Source organism: Ictidomys tridecemlineatus, chromosome 5 (assembly GCF_052094955.1).
Source record: "Ictidomys tridecemlineatus isolate mIctTri1 chromosome 5, mIctTri1.hap1, whole genome shotgun sequence".
Taxonomy (NCBI): Eukaryota; Metazoa; Chordata; class Mammalia; order Rodentia; family Sciuridae; genus Ictidomys; species Ictidomys tridecemlineatus.
Window position 1 is genome coordinate 82,815,163 of NC_135481.1, and position 22,328 is coordinate 82,837,490.

General features: G+C 35.0%; 1 protein-coding gene across 3 annotated transcripts in view; it reads right to left on the reverse strand.

Moving 5' to 3' along the window:
• Positions 1–20,661, reverse strand: part of Nubpl (NUBP iron-sulfur cluster assembly factor, mitochondrial) — a 220,782-nt gene extending 200,121 nt beyond the window's left edge. For 2 of the 3 annotated variants that reach the window (XM_078050245.1, XM_078050244.1), the window contains exons 1-3: positions 20,517–20,661; positions 19,802–19,949; positions 16,061–16,095 (exon numbers count right to left, since the gene is read on the reverse strand). In XM_078050245.1, the coding sequence (XP_077906371.1) occupies positions 16,061–16,095; positions 19,802–19,949; positions 20,517–20,624 (291 nt within the window). In that variant the 5' untranslated portion in view covers positions 20,625–20,661. Of the gene's footprint in view, positions 1–16,060; positions 16,096–19,801; positions 19,950–20,516 lie in introns of those variants that run through there. The other variant, XM_078050246.1, reaches the window with a different exon arrangement.
• Positions 20,662–22,328: the final 1,667 nt, after the last annotated feature.

Consider the following 22,328-nt stretch of genomic DNA (forward strand, 5'->3'; position numbering starts at 1 on the left):
CAATTAGAGAAATACAAATCAAAACTACTCTAAGATTTCATCTCACTCCAGTCAGAATGGCAGCTATTAAGAATGCAAACAACAAAAGTGTTGCCAAGGATGTAGGAGAAAAGGCACACTCATGCATTGCTGGTGGGACTGCAAATTGGTGCAGCCAATATGGAAAGCAGCATGGAGAATCCTTGGGAAACTGGGAATGGAACCACCATTTGACCCAGCTATCCCACTCCTCAGTCTATACTCAAAGTACTTAAAAACCACATACTTCAGGGACACAGGCACATCAATGTTTATAGCAGCACAATGCACAATAGCTAAACTGTGGAACCAACATAGATACCCTTCAGTAGATGAATGGACAAAGAAAATGTGGTATATATACACAAATATTATTCAGCATTAAAAGAGAATAAAACCATGGCATTTGCAGGTAAATGGATGGAGTTGTAAAATATAATGCAAAGTGAAGTTAGCCATCCCAAAAAAACAAATTCCGAATGTATTCTCTGATTTAAAGATATTGATTTATAATATGGTTGGGGTGGGGTGGGTGCATGGGAGGATTAGATGAACTGTAGATAGGGCAAAGGGGTGGGAGGGGAAGGGAGGGGGCATAGGGGTAGGAAAGACCGTATGATGATATAGACATCATTACCCAAAGTACATGTATGAAGAAACAAATGGTGTGACTCTACTTTGTGTACAGAGATATAAAAAAATTGTGCTTTATGTGTGTAATATGAATTGTAATGCATTCGCTGTCATATATAACAAATCAAAATTTTTAAAAAGTCTAAAAAAGGTGATACTCAAAACATAAAAGTATTACTTCTAATGGTTAAAGTTCTTCTAAAAGAATTGAGATTCACAAACTTCATGGAGTGATTACTGTTAAGACAAAAATGGGAACTAACTAAGCTGAGTAAATCTCATTAAAAGGAGGAGAAAACCCCAAGTAATAATAAGAAGTGACTCTTAAGTACTTAGTCAAATGTCTATGAAACAGAATCTAGGGAAAGTTCTACCCCAGAATTACTGCAAATATACCTCTTATTCTAAATATTTCCTCCACTCCCACCTTACTCTACCAGAGTAATCTGATCATTCTTTTGAAATTTAATTTTCTAGAGGGAAAAAAAAAAGACCAATAGCCTCTAAGGAGCCTCTCTGATGTTAAGAAAACAAATACACACATTTTTCCAAAATGTCCTTCCACTGGATAGGTGTCACCTGTACTCATACCAGCTGGAAACCTCACTAAATACTCCATTCATAAACAAGCCCTCTCTATGCTATTATCACTGGCATCTATTAATTTTCAAATTGTCCCTATCGTGATACAATTTCTGTTCTGTGTAGCTTTTATAAATAACCATACTAGCAATACCCAGTTCATCCTGACACAAATTTTTTAATTATTCAGAGAAGTTCTAAAAGAACAAAGATTGCCCTGATTATAAGTCAGCAAAGTAAGGTAATTGGCTAACAAAAAACAAGCAAACAATTCTTAACACCAATGTGCTATACCAATAAAAACATTTAAAACCAATGTCATTTTTTTTGTAGTTATAGATGGACAGAATGCCTTTATTTTATTTGTTTACTTTTATGTGGTGCTGAGGATTGAACCCAGTGCCTCACACGTGCTAGGCAAGCACTCTACCACTGAGATACAGCCCCAACCCCCAATGTCATTTTTTAACTCTATAGATTTAGCAATTTAGATTAGTATTAAAATACATGGTATTCTTTACTACAACCTTAAAATGCACAAATATTTAAAAGATCATTTTCTCAAATCTACTCTTCCTTATAAGGTGATCTTTTTCAGTTCCATTGCCTTAAATGCCACCAATGCTGTGATAACACCCAAATTTAAATCCCCAATCCCAACGTCTCCTCTGAGCTCTGGACTTACTCAACTTATTTACTTGGGTGTCTGTTGGGCATTTAAAACTTAACATGCCTACAAGAAAACTGCTTTTTAATCCTCATTCTTTTCCACAGACGTCTTCCATCTCAGGAAACATTACTGCCATTCACACATTACTAAAACGAAAACCAAAGAACCTAAATTCTGATACATGCTACAACATGGATAAACTTTGAAAATACTTTGCTAAATAAGCCAGACACAAAAGCAGAAATATTGTATGATTCCAATTACATAGGTACATAGAATTGTAAAATTCACAGAAAATGAAAGTAGATTGGTGGGACAAATTGTCTAATAAATACTGAGTTTCAGTTTGGGATGGTGAAAGTTAGTGGTGATTATTGTACAACCATATAAATATACTTAATGCCAAAGAATTAACATTTAAAAATAGTGCTGGGTGTAATGGCTCACACCTGAAATTCCAGTTGTTCTAGAGGCTGAGGCAGGAGGATCCAAGTTCAAGACCAGTCTCAGTAACTTAGCGAGACTCTAAGTGACTCAGTGAGACCCTGCCTCAAAATAAAAAGGGATGAGGATGTAGCTCAGTGGTAAATTGCCCTTGGGTTAAATCTCCAGTACCCAAATAAATAAATAATAAAATTAGCTAAAATGGTCAACTTCATGTTACATATATTTTATTATATAAAACAAAAAAACAGAAAACTATCTCTTTCCTTCACCAATCACACCCAATTCATCAACAAGTTCTCCTAGTTCTATTTTCAAAATGATTTGGGAACTTAAGAACTTATCATACCTCTACCACCACAGTCCAAGCTGTCAACATTAACATAGATTCATTCCTACATAGCCACTATCTACTCTCCCTGTTTTGTATTCTAACATCCCTCCAGTCTATTCACAATATCCCAGCCAGAACCTTTTAAGGAGTAATCAGACCACTCTGGTCAAAAATTCACCTCAGCATATTTAGAAAAAAAAATCCAAATTTCCACTATGGTTTACAAGGATCTGTATGACATGTACCTGTCCCTTCCACTATCCTTCAATCATCCAAGTTGACCCCACCTTAGGGATTTTGCTCTTCCTATCATCCAGTTTCTCAATTCATTCAGATCTCTGCTCAAATGTTATGTCTTAAACAACCCTATCAAAAAGAGCATCTTTCATCACTTTCCATTTCCTTACACTGCCTTATTATTTTTCATAACTCTTATTACTACCTAAAGTATGTTTGTTTATTATACCTCTTTCACTAGATTGTAAACTTCTTGAACACAGAAAACTTTAACTTTTACCACTACCTCTTCAGAATCCAGAAAGGCACCTACCACACTGAGTAAACTCTTGAATAAATGAACATAATGATCCTTATTGGTAGAAGGGAATATTAGTCCCTTGAATTTAATTTCATACAAATAGGCTTTATTAGGACATTAAAGGAAAGCATGTTATTTGAAAAAAAAATAGAAGGCAAGCTTCAATCATCCAAGCTCCTATTTTTCCTTTACAATCAGATCTGACCTCAAAAATGGAACAAGCCTTTCATAATGCAATTGATGTGGACCACAATATCATACCTCTTCTATCACTGCAAATTTCACCTTATTTTTTTAATTAACTAATTAAAACACATTCTACTATCAGTACAGGTAACTACCCAGGTTTCTGCTCAAAACTTACTCCTCTATTCACCAGTTCCCCACAAAGAATATGAGAGGGACTAACATGGTTCACACTTCCAAGATAACCACAAACATAAAGCCTTCCCTATTTTACCTACAGACTGGTCATTTCAGAAGATGTGCTTGTTTCAAATAGCATGCTTTCCTTCAATGTCCAAATAAAGTCTATTTGTATGAAATGAAAATCAAGGGAATAATATTCAGTGCTTCTACCAAAAGGATAATTATGTTCATTCATTCAAGAGTTTACTAAGTACTTACTATGTTCTAGGTGCATTTCTGGATCCTACAAATGTCTATTATATCTGAATACTTAATTGCCTTAATTTCTTACACAAACTTTTAATTTTTATGTCTCTGACACCATTGCTTAAACCACATTTCACATTTCTAGTTGGCAATGATGTGATATAATAATAGCCATTCCTTAACTTCTACGACAAATCCCTCTCTATCACTAAACAGGTAAATAGAAATTAAGTTTTTGTTATTCTGTTGCATACATAAGCACTGAGGCCAACAGACAAAATCATAAACCAATGGAATTATGCCCATCCAGAATAATTTTCATTAATGTTCCTTGGCCAGGATGCTCTTCAGCTGCATATAATATTTTCAGTAGCCCAAAAGAAACATGACACAGATATCCCATTCTCCCTTAAGTAAATCATATTTTTAATCATTTTTAAAAGAAAATATATATGTGAAAAATAGGATTAAACATATTGGTCATCATTTATTTAAGTTACCTCAAAAGCACAAAGGACAAGACTACCACCTTAGTTTTCATGGCAAAGAACCCCATCACACTCCAGGTATCATTCTAGTACAAATTTGAGGGCAAAGCTATTCCAGGGTTTGCAGTTGTCTTATGCTTCCTGCTGAGAACAAACTTATCTGCATGCAGAGGATCTAGACTGCCTTCAAAGACTACCAGAGTACTTTCCTCCCTTGATTCAAGAATGTTACATTGTTTAAGAGCCACAGGCAGTAATCCAACTTGTCATTTATTGCTTAGAAAATCCTAGTTTGTTATCTGTCCTGACAGTAATAAAATCATCTTTTAAAGCAACAGTAGGAAAAAAATTCTTTCTTCTAGCTTAGCTGAAAAATAGGTGGTTGTACTTTATCACCCAGAGTAGAACATGCTATCTGCTCTCTTTAAGTGGCCATCTAAGATTTTTACAGAAGTACAAAGAAGACTTATGTCCTTTTGGATGACAAGAGAGGAGAAAGATTTTCTGAAGAAGCATCTTAATAATAGCTAAAAGAACTATTTAAAACACCAATCCATTTTCTGTAAAATTGGTTGATGTGATTAATTTGGCAAAACATTTAAGAGATGAAGAAGGAAGCAGGAACATAGTGAGAAGTTCAAGCTTATAATTATTTTGTCTTATTTCACCAACAATAAATAAAGGCCCTTTAAAAGTGTTTTCCCTTTCATCTGAATGCCCATTGACCCATTTCTGCAGAGCAGTGCTGACCCCAGAAGCCCTTTCACACAGTACAATTGCCAAAAGTGAACTATCACACGTTCCTAACCAGAAAGAAACAGGCTGGAACACAATCCATCATGTGAAATATTTCACGGCCAAAATTAAAGCTTTAAAATGCCACAACCAAAAACAATACTCTTCTGATTTCAATTTTATTCTCATTGCCTTTAATCTTATCAAAGCTTGTTTTAAATGTAATACTTGCCCAATTCCCTAAATTTTCTGGCACATAAGAACAACATTTTAAAATCAGTTTCTGGTTTTTGCTGTATATGTTTTAAACAAAATAAAAATGCTGAAGCACAGGATGTAAACTCCCTTTTTTAAAAGCTTCTCTAAGCATAATTCTCTCAAGGCAAAAATAACTCCTCAGTAATTTTATGGACTTTTGAGAAAACCCAGTAACTCATTCAAAACTTTGGAAAATTCCACCAAAGTGTAATCTGTTTTCAATCACTTAGCAAGAGTTTACTAAGTATGCAACAATGGGCCAGACATTAGTGGCAGATGATTTAAGACACAGCCCAGATCTAGACTGATCACATGGAAGTCATGATCACCCTTATGGCATGAAATCAACATCTGAATGAAGTGAGGAGAATGTGACATTATCTGAAGCCACTAAGAAGGCTTCACAGAGGAACTAACACCCAACATGAGACCCAAAAGATAACAGGATTTGGCAAGGAATGCAAGGAAGATAGTCAATGCAAAGAAGCAATATAGGCCTAGTCAAGTTCAGAGTGAAAAATTAGATAGACCAGCCCTTAAGAACTAAGCTAAGCAATTTGGGCTAAGACTCGTATATGATAAGAACTTTTCTACAAACAATATGAGGAATAGGTTAAGTCAAGATGGAAGAGATTAAATTAGCCAATTATAAAATTATAGAAACTCTCAATACAAAGACATGACAATGGAGAAAAGATATTTCTTAAATAAAAAAGACATAAATAAAAAAGACCGATATTTAAAGGTGGAATAGAAGAGATGAAAGACAAGGATGATGTCAAGGTTTCAAGATTCTTGATACTCTTCCTCTCACAGGTGAGGTTTCTCATGCTCCCTCCTTAAATCTGAAAAGGCCATGACTACTTCAACCAAGATTCCAGCCTGATTACCAAGGCTAGGTCACAAAAGACCAAACAGCTTCCTCCTTATTTAATGTGACATTAATTTTTGGAGCTCTCAGCCAACAACGAAGTTCAACCACACTGAGGTGGTCATACTGTGGGGAATCCAAAGCAATATGTAGTGGCCATATAATGGCCCTCTAAGCAACAATCCTAGCTGAATTTAGACTTCAAGTCATTCCAATCCAGGTACCAAGAATATGACTGAATAGCCTCCAGATAATGCCAACTCCTCCCCATTTAAATCTTCCCAGCTAAAACTCCAGTCATTGCAGAATAAGATAAGTCATTCCTGCTGCTCTTTACAAATTCCTGTAAAGATATATACATATATATATAATTTACATAACACATCAGTCAATAACTGAAAAGAGGTAATAGTAATATGTAAGTGAAATATTAAGGGACACATGAATAGGAGGTTTTGGAGATGAAGAAAATTATTCTGGATACATTTAGATCATTTAAATCTGACATATCTGCAGAACATCAAACAGAGATGTTGTAAACTACCAAAAGAAGAATCTGAGCCAGGTGTGGTAGCTCACACCTGTAATCCCAGTAGCTCTGAAGGCTGAGACCGGAGGATCACAAGTTCAAAGCTCAGCTTCAGCAACATAGTGAGACCTTAAGAAATTCAAGGAGACTCTGTCTCTAAATAAAATATTAAAAAGTGATGGGGATGTAGCTCAGTGGTTAAGTGCTCCTGGATTCAAAAAAAAAAAAAAAAAAAAAAAAGAAGGAGGATCCAGATTTCTAAAGAAGTAGAGGCTAAAGAAGCAATATTATAAGGGAGAAAAATAAGAAGGCCCAAAGTTCTGTAAATTCACTGGGTTCATCTAAGGGGTTGCAGTCAGAATTTGTCTGGGACTACATTCACCTCAAGTTTTGATAGGACTAAAGCACCAGTCTTATTATGCCTGGCAGTTGATTCTGGCTTTCAGTTGGAAGCATAGCTGGAGCTTTCAACTGATGCGCCCAACAAGCAATCCCTTTATACAGCTTAGGGATCACATTGTATCATGGCTGGAATTTAAGAGGGAACATTCCAAGGAGTTGAAAACTGTAAGAAATCTTATGACCTATACCTGGAAAGTTAGATCATCACTTTAGCTCCACTATATTGTTCAAATGAGTCAATAAGCCCAGCTTAGATTCAAAGGAAGGAAAATGAGACTTCAGGCAAGAAAGCATTTTGTGTGTATATAGAGGAAAGAAATTCATAGTAGTCATCTGTGGAGACACACTGAAGTATTGTTTCTGTCTTGAACATACTAAATATAAACTAAATGTAAACACTAAATATAAATCCTTCATGATGAGTATGGACTCTATGTATTACATGTACCTTTGAAATATCAATTTCAAAGATAACTACAATGATACCATACTATCTTTTCAATTGAAACTAACCAATGTTTCCTTTATACTGAGAATAAAATTTAAATTCCTTTAAAAAAGAAAAATAAGAAGGTATAGAAATGGAATAATATGAAAAGTTAGAGAGGAAAATGAAAGGATCAGAGAAAGAAGAATCAAGAAAGAATAAACTTGGGAAAGCCAAGCAAATAAAAATTCTCTAAGGTGGCAGCAACTACAGTCAACAGTATCAAATGCAGTAGGAAATCAAGAAGAATCAAGAGAGAAAGAGAACAAATATATTTGACAAAATACTGGTAACTACATATTACTGTTTAGATATTAGGTGTCCCCCAAAAGCTCATGTGTGAGACGATGCAAGAAGTTTAGAGGTGAAATGATTGGCTTATAGAGGCCAATAACCTAATCAGTGTATTAATCCACTGATAGGGATTAACTGGGCAATAACTAGGCAGGTAGGGTTTGGCTAGAGGAGGTGGATCACTGGGGGTGTGCCTTTGAGGTTCATATTTTGTCAAGGTAAGGAGAGAGCGCTCTCATCTTCTTTTTCTCCTTTTTCTCTACCTACCTCTTCATACACACCTACTCCTCCCTCCCTCCCTCCCTCCCTCCCTCCCTCCCTCCCTCCCTCCCTCCCTCCCTCTCTCTCCCCCCTCCCCTTCTCTCCCTCTCTCCCTCCCCCCACCCACCCCTTCTCTCTCTCTCCCTCTCACCTTCCTGGTGCTATTTCTGAGATGCTTTCCGGGGCTAATCACTTCCACCATAATGTTCTGCCTTACATCAGGCCCCAAGGAATGGATTCTGCTGTCTATGGACTAAGACCTCTGAAACCATGAGTCCCCTAGATAAACTTTTTATCCTAAAATTGTTCTTGTCAGATCCTTTGGTCACAGAAGCAAATAAGCTGACTAAAATATTAGATGAGCAGAGACTCAATAGTGCAGTATTAAGTCAAATTACAGAAGTTGAAAAATGAACGAGAATTGAATAAACTGACACAGCCAATGTAGACTACTCCCTCAAGCATGGCTATAATACAAAAGTAACAGAGAGAACAAAATCTTGAGGGTAAGCAGGGGTTTAAAAAAGTCTGCTGATTCATTCACTCACCCAATAAATACAATTTATGTTTCTCAGTGAATATGAGTAAGATGCATAAAGGTCTATTGACCCGGGGGGAAGGAATCAATAGAGAAACTAAAAATAACAAAAAGAAATTAAGTCAAAGTTCCAGAAGAGGCAGGAAACAAAGAATCAAGAGCCCAAGTAGAGATTAGGACTGACATCTTTTTCTCTGAAGCAGAAAGGAAAGAAGGTAATAATGACTATAGAAAGAGATAGACTTAACAGAGGGAGAGAACATTAAAGAACATTAAAGAATCACCAAGAAAAGCCTATTTTTCATGTGGAATAGGAAGCAAGACCTGTGCTGGAAATAAAGAAACTGAAGTGGGACAGAAGACATGAGGAGAGCAATAAAGATTGGGAAAAGCATCAGTGGTAAATGAGAAGTAGACTGGAGACAAGTCAAAGAATCATGTCATACACAGAGCCTGGTACAAACTAGAAGCTACCTTCTAAATAGTTACTTGAACAATAAGTTAAATAAGGACAGGGGTATGACTTATATGCTCCAGATCAGGCAGAGCAGCTAGGAAACTACAAGCCCTCGATAAATGTTTGATAAATGTACAAACAGCCTATATATGGAAAAAAAAACAAGAAAAAATATTTCATCAGAAATCTATTCAGTATGTATGGCTGCATGTATGTGTGTGTGTGCATTTGCATATATATGTGCCTATCACAATGATCAAATATTTTCAGGAAAATTCATTGACTATAATAAGTATTTCCATTTCAAATCTTAAAAGAAAGCCTTAGTTTCAGTAAAGACTTTCTCTCTAATTATAAAAATATGTTCTGAGTCTTTTTCTCCTTAGTAATTGTAAAAAAAAAAGTGAATCTGAATGCCTTTATAAATATAAAACACACTTCTTACCAAGAATTACCTTTGAACTAAAGAACAAAAAGCAAAAAAACAATGATTTTGCAAGTGTTCCTTCTGGATCTATCCTCTTGCCCCAAGTTTCCCCTCTTCCCCTCTAGCTTTAAAATAATTACATTTTAAGCACAAAGTATAGTTTTCCTCCAAAATGGCTGATCATAATACTGAAACAAAATATTTTTCATAAGGAATACATCTATTATATATATGTATATATTTCCTAGCTATAATAAAAACATTATTAAGAACAGGTTAATTTAGCATAGTGTAATTCCTTTACAAGTATTGGTATTAAAGAAATGATAAGCTCCCAAAATTATAAACTTGAATTAAGTAAGTACATCAGAATTTCCCAACTGCAATTGTGAGAAACATAGTGACATCCATATTTAATTTTCATTCACATCACAACTAATACTCCAGATTATAATACCATGAATAGGCTGCATTTGCAGTACCATAACAGCTAATACAAGTAGCTCTTAATGGAATTATTCACTATGTGCCAGCACCATGTAAGTGCTTCATACATGTTATATCCTTTAATATTCACAACAACTTTATAAGGTAGAAATAGGCAAAAATCATGTAGTTTGCAAGACACAGAGCCAAAATCATGCCCCAGTCTGCCTGAAACCAAAAAATTAAACTGTTAACAGCTATACACATATTGTAATGAAGTCAATAACGGTGCTGTAAATGGTGACACAAAATATGTTCTGTTCCAAGACTGTTCAATATCTCAAAACCCAAAACTAAACCTTGAACTAAAATTTCCTGGTTTGTCCTAATATGATGACAGAAGTTCAGAGGCTTAAGATACTCCTAATTATGTTTAAAGAACCACTCCTAATAATTTGTGAGAAAAGCAGTACATCTAGAAAGAATACATGTAAAGACATTATGTGGTCATGAGGGAAAACAAATATTCTGAGATAAGCATAAATGGAAAAAGAATTAACCAAAGAAACAAACTCTTTAAAGATAATACTGCTTCCTTTTCCATTTTTAAATCGAATTAAAATTCTACTTAATGATCATTCTAGCAATGGAAAGAACTCAAAATAAATTTTGCTAAAATATTCAAGTAAGTAAAATACATGTTCACTTTTATTTTGAAGTTACTTACAAAAGGCATTTATCTGTCTATCTACACTAAAAATGTATTTAGAACTTACTATGGGTTAAACATTGTACTAAGCATTTCATATACATTATTCCATTTAGATTTTAACTATTTCATTTGCTCAGGAAAAAAAGCATAATTATGTTGCACACACTATGGACAACTTAACCAATATTTGGAATTTCCCGTGTATATTGTATGTGTATGTACCTGCATACACACACCCTCTTAACATGTTCCATGATCATTGGTAACATCTATCAAAAGCCTACTATGTTCCATCACTGGACTAGGCACTGGGGATTTAAAAAAAAAAAAAAAGCAAAATAACTATCGTAACTAGCCCCAAGGGTTCACACCCTTGATTAATATGGGAATGGAAGGATACTGTATCATTCCCACAGAAGAAAGACAATTATAAGAAAGGAACGAATTTAGTCTTACATAGACTATTTTAAATGCTTTTAAAGCATTTAAGTGGTCATCTACAGTAGACAGCTAGTCAGACAGGTCTGGTGGCCAGATGAGATATCCAGTTTGGTGATGCATTTTGAGTCAAGGACATTTAAGTAGTAACTGAGAGTGTGAGAAGAATTACTGGGTAGAGTATAAAATGAGAAGAAGGCTAAGTAGAATCAGAGAGGATACCACCTTTTAAAAAGCAGGGGGAAAATGTGTGCAGACTGTCAATTTATCACAAATGTTCACATCCCACAACACTCCTCAAAAACAAAACATTATAAAATTTGCCTATGTGCTCTCATCTATGCAGCAAACATTTATTTTGCATCTACTAAGTCATAGGCATTGTGCTAGCTGCTGAAGGTAGCAACAATGAAGACAATCAAGTTTTTTGTTTGGTTTGTGGTTTTGATTTGAGACAGGGTCTCACTAAGTTGCTCAAGTTAGCCTCAAACTCTTGAGCTCAAGCAATACTGCTTCAGCCTCCTGAGCAGATAGAACTACAGATGTACCCCATCATGCACCTGACCTGTTTGGTTTTACAGGATCTCGCTATATTTCCTAGGCTACAACCCAGTTCTTAATTGTAAGAATCCAAACAAAATAGGAGAAGTAGGTTAAAAGCACAGGATCTGGGTTTTCATTCAACTATTAGCTTTGCCATTTACTTTCTTGGGTGAATTACTCAACTTTATGTGCTTTTACTTTCTCATCTACAGTGAAGATCTAATAGTATATATTCCTATCCAGTTGCTATGAAGAGAAAATGAATCATGTCATTAGATTTAAATTAGTCCATGTAAAACACTTATTAAAAGTGCCTAAAATAATAAGTGTTCAGTAAATGTTAATTATATTATTAGTACAAAAATTACTAGAATGGCTACATGAGTGCAATAATAATACAAATAAACAATGTTACTGGATTTCACAAAATAAGAAAAGACCCTCACTCTGGGAGAATTCAGGGAACACTTCACTGAACTGCCCCTGGGGAAAAGGATGGTTCATAAAATTCCCATGTAAGAATTAGAAAGCAGCCCACAGGTGCACATCAAGAGGCTGGACTGGATTTCTGTCATCACTCAACCCCTTGCCCAGCACCCTTGTGCAGGATATAACCAGCACAGTCATATACATAATCTGCAAGAGCAGACACAAAGCTGAAGAGAACATTCCAGTAGAAATGTAGAAGATAGACTACAAAGCTCTCGAGAATAGGGCATATCCAGCTCAGACTTGGTTCCTCAAGTAATTCTCATTAGCTGAAGCACAGAACTAGTTGAAGAAGATAAACCCTGAAAGTATACTGGAGCAGATGATGGAGAATCTTAAATACTGATATAAGGCATTCCTCTGTGACTCTGAGCAGTGAAATTATATAATTCTAATACTTAAGAGTGATCTGAGTGGGAAGGATGGTGGATGAGACGGACATTACTACCCTTTTACATGTATGATTGCACAAATGATATGACTCTGCATGGTGTACAACCAGAGAAATGGAAAGTTGTACTCTGTTTGTGTACAATGAAAAAAAAGAGTAATCTGGCATCATGTACTAGAAAGATTTGAGCACAGGCAGATAAGAGGTCACTGCAGTGGTGTACTAGTTTATATGTTCCTCAAAGGCAAGGCCTCTGCAACTCATTCATTTCTGTATCCTCTAAACTAACACAGCACTTAGAACAGAGTAGGCACTCAATAATTATTTGAGGTATAAATGAATAAACAAGCCAAACAAATAATATGAGCCTTAATTAAAGCAAGAATAGTTGAAATAGAAAAATAAGTATTGGAAAAATATTGCAGATATAGTCAAGGATTTTTGCTGGCTGATGAAATGTGGCAAGGACAGGGGAAAATCAATAAGGCTGTAAAACTGATAAATACTACGTGGACAGGTTTCTGTGAGAATCAAATATAATTACACTCATGGAAATACTCTACGAAAAATAAAGAGAGAGAATGCTTTTCCCTGGAATAAAAGGTACTTATTTGGGGCAGATTTACTATTACATTTGACCTTGAATATATATCATCATTGAAAGACATTTGTCTTCCTTTTGTCTTTGCTGGTTTATAAAACTTTAAGGGTATGTAATGTGTCTACACTGTTATGAAGCACAAAAAAAACTAGATCCATGATTCGCAAACTTTAGCATCAAATCAGCTAAAAGGCTGATTACAACATGATTGCAGAGCTCCATGGCAGAATTTATGATTCTGAAGGTCTGGGGTAGGATTAGAAAATTTGTATATCTCCCAAATTCCCAAAAATACTGAGTCTACATCAGGGTGGCACATTATGAAAATGACCGTATTAAACAAAGAGAGATTATTAAGAAAAACATTTATATTCATTGTGATTAATAAAATTAATCTCTCCTCAGAGAGATCCAAGAGAATGGTATGACTATTTTTATTGAGAGACAGTAAGTAGAAAATTGGAAAAAATAAAATTTCCGAATTAAATTTTTTCAGAAGGGCTAACTAAAATCCTATATATCACTATGAAATATAGTCTAAGACATCTTTCTAAACACAAGGCAAAATACAAAGATAGAGAATATAAGAGAAAAATTAACAAGCATAAAGGGTCTGTATGTATCTAATAGGTTTCTGGAGAAAAAAACAAACACATCACAAAAAGTAATCAATGAATAAGAAAAAGTTTTCTCTAAGCTAAAAAAGACTTGATACTGCAAGGCCAGTTTTTGAGCAGGTAAAAACTTTTAAAACCAACAACTACAGACATATTTGTGACAATTTTTAAACTTTAAAGTCATAAAGAGAACCTTAGAAACTTTGAGGTAAAATAAAGAAACACATACATCATTCAAAGAAATAGGAATCCAACTAGCATCAGACATTTTATTAACATGCTTGAAGAAATTGTTTTCAAAGTCAAGAGAGAAAATAATTTTGAACCTAGAATTCTACATTTGGTTAAACTATTAAATATGAAGGCAAAATAAAGACATCTTTGGAAATTAAAAAACTAAGAAATTTAATTTCCTATATCTATTAGTTTCCTACTTCTTTTGTAAGAAATTATCACACAAGTTTAAGTAGATTTCAGCGAGCTAAGATTAAGGTGTTGGCAGAATCACATACCTTTTAAAGGCTTAAACAATCTATTTCCTAGCCTTTCCTAGTTCGTAGAGGGTACCCATATTCCTGGACCAGTGATCCCCCTCCAACTTCAAAGGCAGCAGTGATGGAATGAGTCTTTCACACATGGAATCCCTCTGACTTTGATTCTCTTTCAATTATAAAGACCCTTTGTGATTACACTGAACCTACCTAGATAATCTAGGATAATCTTATACAAGCAAGCCTTTTTTTCCATGAAAGGCAATATATTCACAGGCTCCAGAAATTAAAATATGGACATTTCTGGTTGGCCATTATTCTGTCCACCAAAGCCCAGAAGGACTCAAGGATGTCCTTCAGAAAAATAAAAATTAAATTCAAAAAGAAGACAACATCAGATATAAGAAAGTAATAAAAAGAAGAAAGTTGTAAGGCAATTTAAAAAGAAACTTCAATCTTGACACTAGCGTATAACTTCTCATTAGGGAAGCACGACTTTAGAAAATGTAATTATATATTCTTTTCTAAAAAAATCCAATTATACTACTTGGTTCCACAGTGAATAAAATTTAGATGACCAAAATACCATACATGTTGTTCATTATTTTCCAAATTTCAGAAATAACTGAGTCAAACATCAGAAAACACAAATATATACATGCCTACCTCTGGGTTCTAGCAGATTATGGATTCCCTACATCAGTATCATACTTGTATAGATAACACACATTATTTTTCCACATATGCTATCTATTGAGAACTGAAATTGCATAGTAATAGTAGAAAGTACATTAGAAGCACAGTCACAGCTAGACATGTCAAATAATTCTCGCCTATATTTTAAAATGTATAAAGGAGAAAATAAAATCAATTCTGAAATATGTATGTAATTTTATTACTCTTTGGTAATTTATGGAGTCACACAATATATCCAATGTTAATTTTTATTTTAAGTATCTAAAAAAAAAGCACCCAAAATTAACTAAGTAACTCCATAGACTATAGCAAAATAAAAAATGAAGCAAACAGTTAGGAGTACATAGGTACAATTTAATCTATGCATACTTTTTGATCTAGTAGTTTTATTTCTAGAATCTATCCTACAAAAATATCTTTTCTGTGTAAGAATGCTATATAAGAATTCCACTATAGTGTCATTAGAATAAGTGGGGGAGAACCAACCTAAATATTTCATCAAAAGCTGACTGGTTAAATATATTATAGTCAAGCAATAATGCAGCAGCCATTAAAAATATCACAGAGAGACATGCATTAACATACATACATTTTTTTTAATTTTTATGTGGAAAGAAGAAGAGCAAAAGGATATACATACAACTAATTCCTACAGTTAATTCTTAAGTATAAAGGAGGGAGTATGATCCTTCAGTTTTACGTTATATACATATTCTACTTGAATTTTGTTTCAATGGACATAAATTATTTTTATAGTATTTTGTACCTTAAAAAATAACTGAATTACTAACACTTAAAAATTGAATCCAGAATAATCCTTCTGCAGATTGTAAATTGTGAAAATTAATTTAAGATATGATCTCCTTGCAGAAATGTGAAAGCCTTTTCTGGAATACATAGCAAATGATATATGGTCAACATTTAAATGCTATTTAAGTGTTATTATTAAATGCAACCAGTACTAATGGAAGCATTTTTAGTTCTTTAAAGACATGAAACTATATAAAGTAAAACTATATATATTTATTAAAATGTTTATTTTAATAAATTAATATTTTTATTAATTAATACCTACCGAATCATTCGCTGATAGTGCAAGTGCAAGGTTCACTGAAAGAAACAAAAAGTAATTAAATTTAGTAACTTCTATTAAAATTCATGTGACTTTAATATTTTCAGTGTAATAACCAAGTATAGAAATTTTTAATATAGCTCCCTTATTTGCAAAGAAAAATGACATGGAGAGAATGTAGAAAGTTAAAAAAAAAAAAGCAATTTAGCAATAACATAATTTAGCAATAGATACTGGTCCTAAAATTAACATTTTAAATAGTTTATAAACTGTTACAATTTTGTTCAAATAATCCACTTGGCTTTTTTATTTTAAAACATAATTCAATTATTTTAAAAAGCATATTTTATAGAAATTTATCTTTTGATAAATAAAAATGGATATGATCCTATGTCTTTTAGAAATAAATGCTGATATTTTAGGAGTCCCAAGTATCTAAACTCATAAATACACATGTATACAAAAGGTTGGGCAACTGTACAGAGGGAAGAGAAGAAGGTAAAAGGATAAAATGTGCTTCCCAAATTGCTTATGCCAGTGAATCAAAGAGATCTAAAGTAGGAAAGTAGTGATCCCAAAGCCTTCTTTAGTCCAGCAATGGAAGAATGCTACATCTAAGAAGAGAGGTCATCAATAACATACTTCCAAGATTGATAAATAAATAGACCCTCATACTGTGAATAACATTTCCTTATAGAACAATACCATAAATTGGATCAAAGTGTTTCCTTTAAAGTAGTTACACTAGGATCAATGGAACATGCTGTAATCCCAGTGGCTCAGGAGGCTGAGGCAGAAGGATGGTAAAACTAAGGACAGCCTCAGCAACTTCATAAGGCCCTACACAACTTACCAAGATCCTGTCTCAAAATAAAAAAATTAAATTAAATTAAAAAGGCTGGGGATGTAACTCAGTGGAAAAGTACCCCTGGGTTCACTCCCCAGTAAAGAAGAAGAAGGAGAAGAAGAAAAAGGAGGAGGAGAAGAAGGCAGCAGACCTGATGCAAATCCCAGCTCTAACACCTTCTATTGTATAACCCTTCTATTGTATAATCCCAGCTCTAGCACCTTCTATTGTATAACCCTCTAGCACCTTCTATCGTATAACATTATTTTACCTGTAAATCTGCTTCCTCCTCTACAAAGATAATTCCTACTTTATAATTGTTGTGAGGATTAAATGAAATACTATATTTAAAGTGCTTAGGCTGAGGCAGGAGAATCATGAGATCAAAGCCAGCATCAGCAACTTAGTGAGGCTCTAAGCAACTTTGAGAGACCCCATTTCAAAGTAAAAAATAAAAAGGGCTACAGATATGGCTCAGTGGTTAAGTGCCCCTGGGTTCAATCCACAGTACCATACATAGATAAATAAATAAAGTACATAAGGTATGGAACTTGATAAGTATCTCTAGCATATCTTGAAAATATTTCTAGTGTACATATTCAAATGGTAAGTATTTTTAAATAGTTTGGAAAAGGAAAAAATACATCAGGGGAAAGAAATATAATATCAACAGAGTTACAAAGAAATAACCTATTTCTAAGGCTTGGGTATGCTGACAGAACTGTCATGAAAAAATACAGACTAGCTGTTTGGAACACATAGTACAATGTTAAAGGGGAAAAATAAGTAAAGGACATTTACTGAAGCACCTACTACGTGTCACACTCTATTCACTTTTTCATACATTTTCCTATTTAAAAGTTGTCACATTCCATGACAACAGATCATCTTCCAACTAAAAACAATAAACAATCTGTTTTAAACAAGCAGCTAGCCTACAGACCCCCAAAAATGCACACACGTATAATCGGGAAAGCACTTCCCATCTTTATCCAGTCTATGTAATCACAGTGTGTAAAAGAATTCACACTACTGAAAACAGGTTAATGTACTCCAAATTTTCCAAAACTAGAGAAGATTCTAGAACCAAAGATTAAGAGCTTCTAAATTTTAAGAACAAATCACCAAATGGGTTATAAGCCTTTAAGGAAAAAAAAATGTGTAGGTATAGCCTGAATTCATTAAGAACAAATCACTAATCATTTTTAATAATAGTACAGTATCTAACAAATAGATATGGATAATAATCTCACAACACTTGATAAACCTTAATTTCTCTAAAACATCTGACAAACTCTTCCACAATTTCCTTCAGGTCAAAATGGAAAAACCAAAGCTAATAACACTCTATAGCTGGTTGCTGGTTGTACAACTATAAAACAATTATACCAAGAAGGTACAAAATATGGCTTCAAGTTTACACAGAAGACCTCTAATGAAATGCACAGAATTCGGACCCAGTCTTATTTTAAAAAGGCTTCAATAGAACTAAAGAATTTAAATGTAAATATATTCTTCTTAACTTTAGGCTAACAATCTGAAAAGAACACAAATTTTTTTAAAAATCTTGCCAGTCTAGAACTGGGTCAAAAATTTACAAAATGAAATGTAATGAAGATAAAATTTTTCTTAAAAAAAATCAACTGCAAGAAGAGATTGGGTAAGGCCTAAATTAGCAGCCATTCCTACTGAACTCACTGAAAATTCAATATGAGGTATTTATAAAACATGAATACTTTATGGCTCCAAATTAATAAATTACAAGGGTCTAATACAAGTTAAAGTTATAAGTTCTACAGACCTGATGTACAGCAGGTGATTATAGTTAATAATAACGTACAACTGAAATTCACTGATAGTATTCTCACCACACACATGCAAAAATTAACTAGGTGGGGTAATGGATGTGTTAATTACCTTAATTGTGGATATCATTTCACAATATGTATGTATATCAAAACACCAAATTCTATACCTTAAATATACACAAAATTCATTTGTCAAAACACCTCAATAAAGCTGAAAAAAAATTCAAGTTACCTCTAGTGAGAACTGGAAAAAACTTCCCTTTTATATTTACACTAACATAACTATTATTTTTATAAATAAAAGATTTCTTTTAAAAAATTTTTTGAATTATTAGTCTTGACTAATAATTAATTCTTTTATTTCTTTTTTCTTTGCTGGGGATCAGGCTCAGGACCATATACATGCCAGGCAAACTACAACCACAGCCAAATTCTGATTTTGGTGGCACTTCTTTTTTGGGTTCTGAAAATAGGATTTTAGCAACAAATTTACAATCAATAAAAAGACCACCAAAATACCTCTTTATTCGTAGCATGTTAACATAAAAGATATAAAGGGTAGATAACACTTTAAATAATTAAAACAATTTTAAACCTTTTCAAGCACTTTCAAATATTAGGCCAACATAAAAAAAAGGTCACAAAAACAAGCAATCTCACTGCAGATATGTAGCTACATATTCATTGATAAAGACAGGAAAAGAGCATACATATTTTAAAGTTATTAGGTGTTTTAAGAATAAGAGTAACCAATTACTGAGCACTTACTATGATGGAGTCTAACTAGTTAGCTTGTTTAATTTGCATAACCATCCTATGAAAGAGGGCACTTGACCCCTTTTCATAATTAAGAAAAGTGAAGATCTGCTGGGTAACCTAGCCACTTTTTCCTCAGTTATGGTATAGACAACCTGGTTCTATATTTAGTTCTGTCTAACTCCAAATCTAAGCTCCACTCAATATCACCTCCAGATACTAAGAAATCAATTATTGGTAAACTTCATAAACAATAAATTAAAGAATAATTTTTATAATGTGCATTTGCCAGCTGGTGTGAATTCTTAATCAGAATCAGAATGAATATTCTACCTGCTGTAGTAGATTTTCCAACTCCACCCTTCCCAGAAGCCACAACTATAACTTGTTTAACACCTTCTATTGGTTTCTGTTTTGGGAGTCCTCGCGACATGATTTGTGTTCTTCTTTGTTTTAGGTTCTCACTGTCAGCGCCAGACAACTTCAAGGAAAAAAAAAAAAGAAAGTGTTTTAAATAAACCATCTCCACTCTCACGCTGTAAAAGTAAAAACAATGCTGATTTTGCAATTATGAGGGCTTTCTTTTCTAATTCTGCTTCTCTCCACTAGTTCTGCATTTAATGGTATTCACCTGTTACAGATCACAATTGTAAAGATACATTGTTTAAACCGAAATGTTTCTGCTAAGATATGCTTTTTAAATGGAAATAAGTTGCCTCTTTACGGAGTTAAATCTCTCTCGTGTTTTCCTTCTCTTTAACCTATTTACTAAATAACCCAAAACCAAGAAAGCAATGTGCCACACACATCCGTGTTCTAACCATCTGTTTCATGCCCCGCCACGTCTCAGCCCGGTCCTACTGAGGGCCTGCTGGAAAAGCGGGCAAGCCCAGCCAACTAACTGAAGTCTCACAGAGCCTGCAACTGGAAGGGACCCAAGAGGGACTGAGTGGAGTCCCTGGCAAGAAGCAATGCCAGGGGGACCTGCAGCCCAGGCGCCTCACATAGTCGTCCCGCCCGCCTCCCCCAGCTCTGCAGCACCACGGACCTGGCGCCGACACACCAATGACCGGCTTCTCCCAAGCGGGGCAGGGATCCTGCCACCACCTCGGAGCAACAGCCCACCACAGAGGAACAGATGCTGCCAAGTCCCCATGGCGCGGAAAGCGGCCCTGAGACCTGCTGGGAAATGTCGTAGCAGACGCGGAGTAATGACGTCACATAGCAACCGTGGCTTCCTCTCCCTAGCGACTGGTCTTTACGTTTCTTCGGCAGGGGAAACCTGTTCTGGTCCTGTTTGTGGCCGGCTACAAAGCATTTTTCAACATTTCACCAAATGTTTGCGAAGCGTTTTCACATAACAGCTCCTTTTATCCTTACCGGAGTTCCAGAGAAAGCAAAAGACTCTACTAGGATTCTATTTTTATTAGTAACAAAACCGAGACTTGGTTCAAGAAGATATGACCCGACTTAAATTCGAAACGACAGAACTTGAGAATTACTTCAGGTTTTCTTACTGCATAGTACCGTATGTGGTCACTTAAACACAGCCACGGTTAAAGATCTTACATTTTTAAATTTTTTTTTCTGCCCGATCTATTATGCTGTTCACTGCTTGTGTTGCTGACAATTCCCCTGAAGAGATGTCTGGTGCTTTACTTGATTCGAAAAATTTAGCTAAATCAGAAAACGGGTCCCTAGGAGGCAAGTTTCGCTCAAAAGGACTGAGGGTGTAGCTCAGCGGTAAGGCACTGGCCTAGCGTGGGGGAAGGGGGAAACGCTGGACTCAGTCCTCAGCCCACTGGGAGGTGGGGAGAGCTTAAATAAGACAGATCTTTAGAGAAGAGGTGGAATTTATCCTGGAGGAAGAAAGGAGACCGAGCTTGAGGAAAGAGGTGGAATTTATTCTGGAGGGAAAAAAAAAAATGAAGCATCCCTATAACCCGAAATAAATAAGAAAGTGAGAGAAATCGCTTTAGGAGAGCTCTGGGACTGATCCAGGAAACCAGGCCCAACAAGTGGATGATTGGGATGTGATACAGTTTACCCTCAATCTCCATAATATTTTCTAGGACAGATTCTCATTTCGTTCATGTGCTTCTAATTTGTAGGTCAAAGACACAAGTTCATTCATTTTATTTTATTCTAACCTGATTTTCAAGTTTCTTATGTTTAATACAGGCATAACAACCTCAAAGAATTATTATAAAGATTAAGTGAGAGGTTTTGTCAGGGGACAAATAGCTGAGAATGGTGGGAACACAAGGTTAAGAGAATAATTCTATAAAATGAGCCCACTGTACTGACTCCCCACAGGCTTTCTTTGCCAAAAAACAGTCTGCTTGCAGCCCCACCTGGCCTTGGGGGATGGGAAATGTCACATTCCTCAACAAACTAAGGCAGAGGGCAGAAGGCCTGGCAGTCAGTGTAGACAATGAATGATGGGGGTCAAGAGAGAATGACAGTGTTTTATCCCTGGGTTGTTAACAGCTAACCTACAGGATCAAACTTTACCAGCTCAACTGGGATGCTAACACCTCTACGGGATTGTATTTACCAACTCCTTCCTGAGAATATGGGGAATTCTGGAGGTCTTAAAAAGAGCAAGACACACCTACTCCTGGGGGCACCCAGCTCTGGCCCCCTTCTTTTTGAAGAAGTCTACGTCATCCTTTGTCCCTCTCTTAAATAAAACTTTCTAAGCTTGCCTCCACGTTTCTCAGGTGTTTAATCATCAACACTGGAGGAAAAGGACTCCTTCCTGATCTCCAAGACCAGTATCAATATTAGCATCAAAGCACATTCCATGTGCTAAACTCTGAGAAAAACATTCAATTCCTTGATTTTTATCCCCTAATCC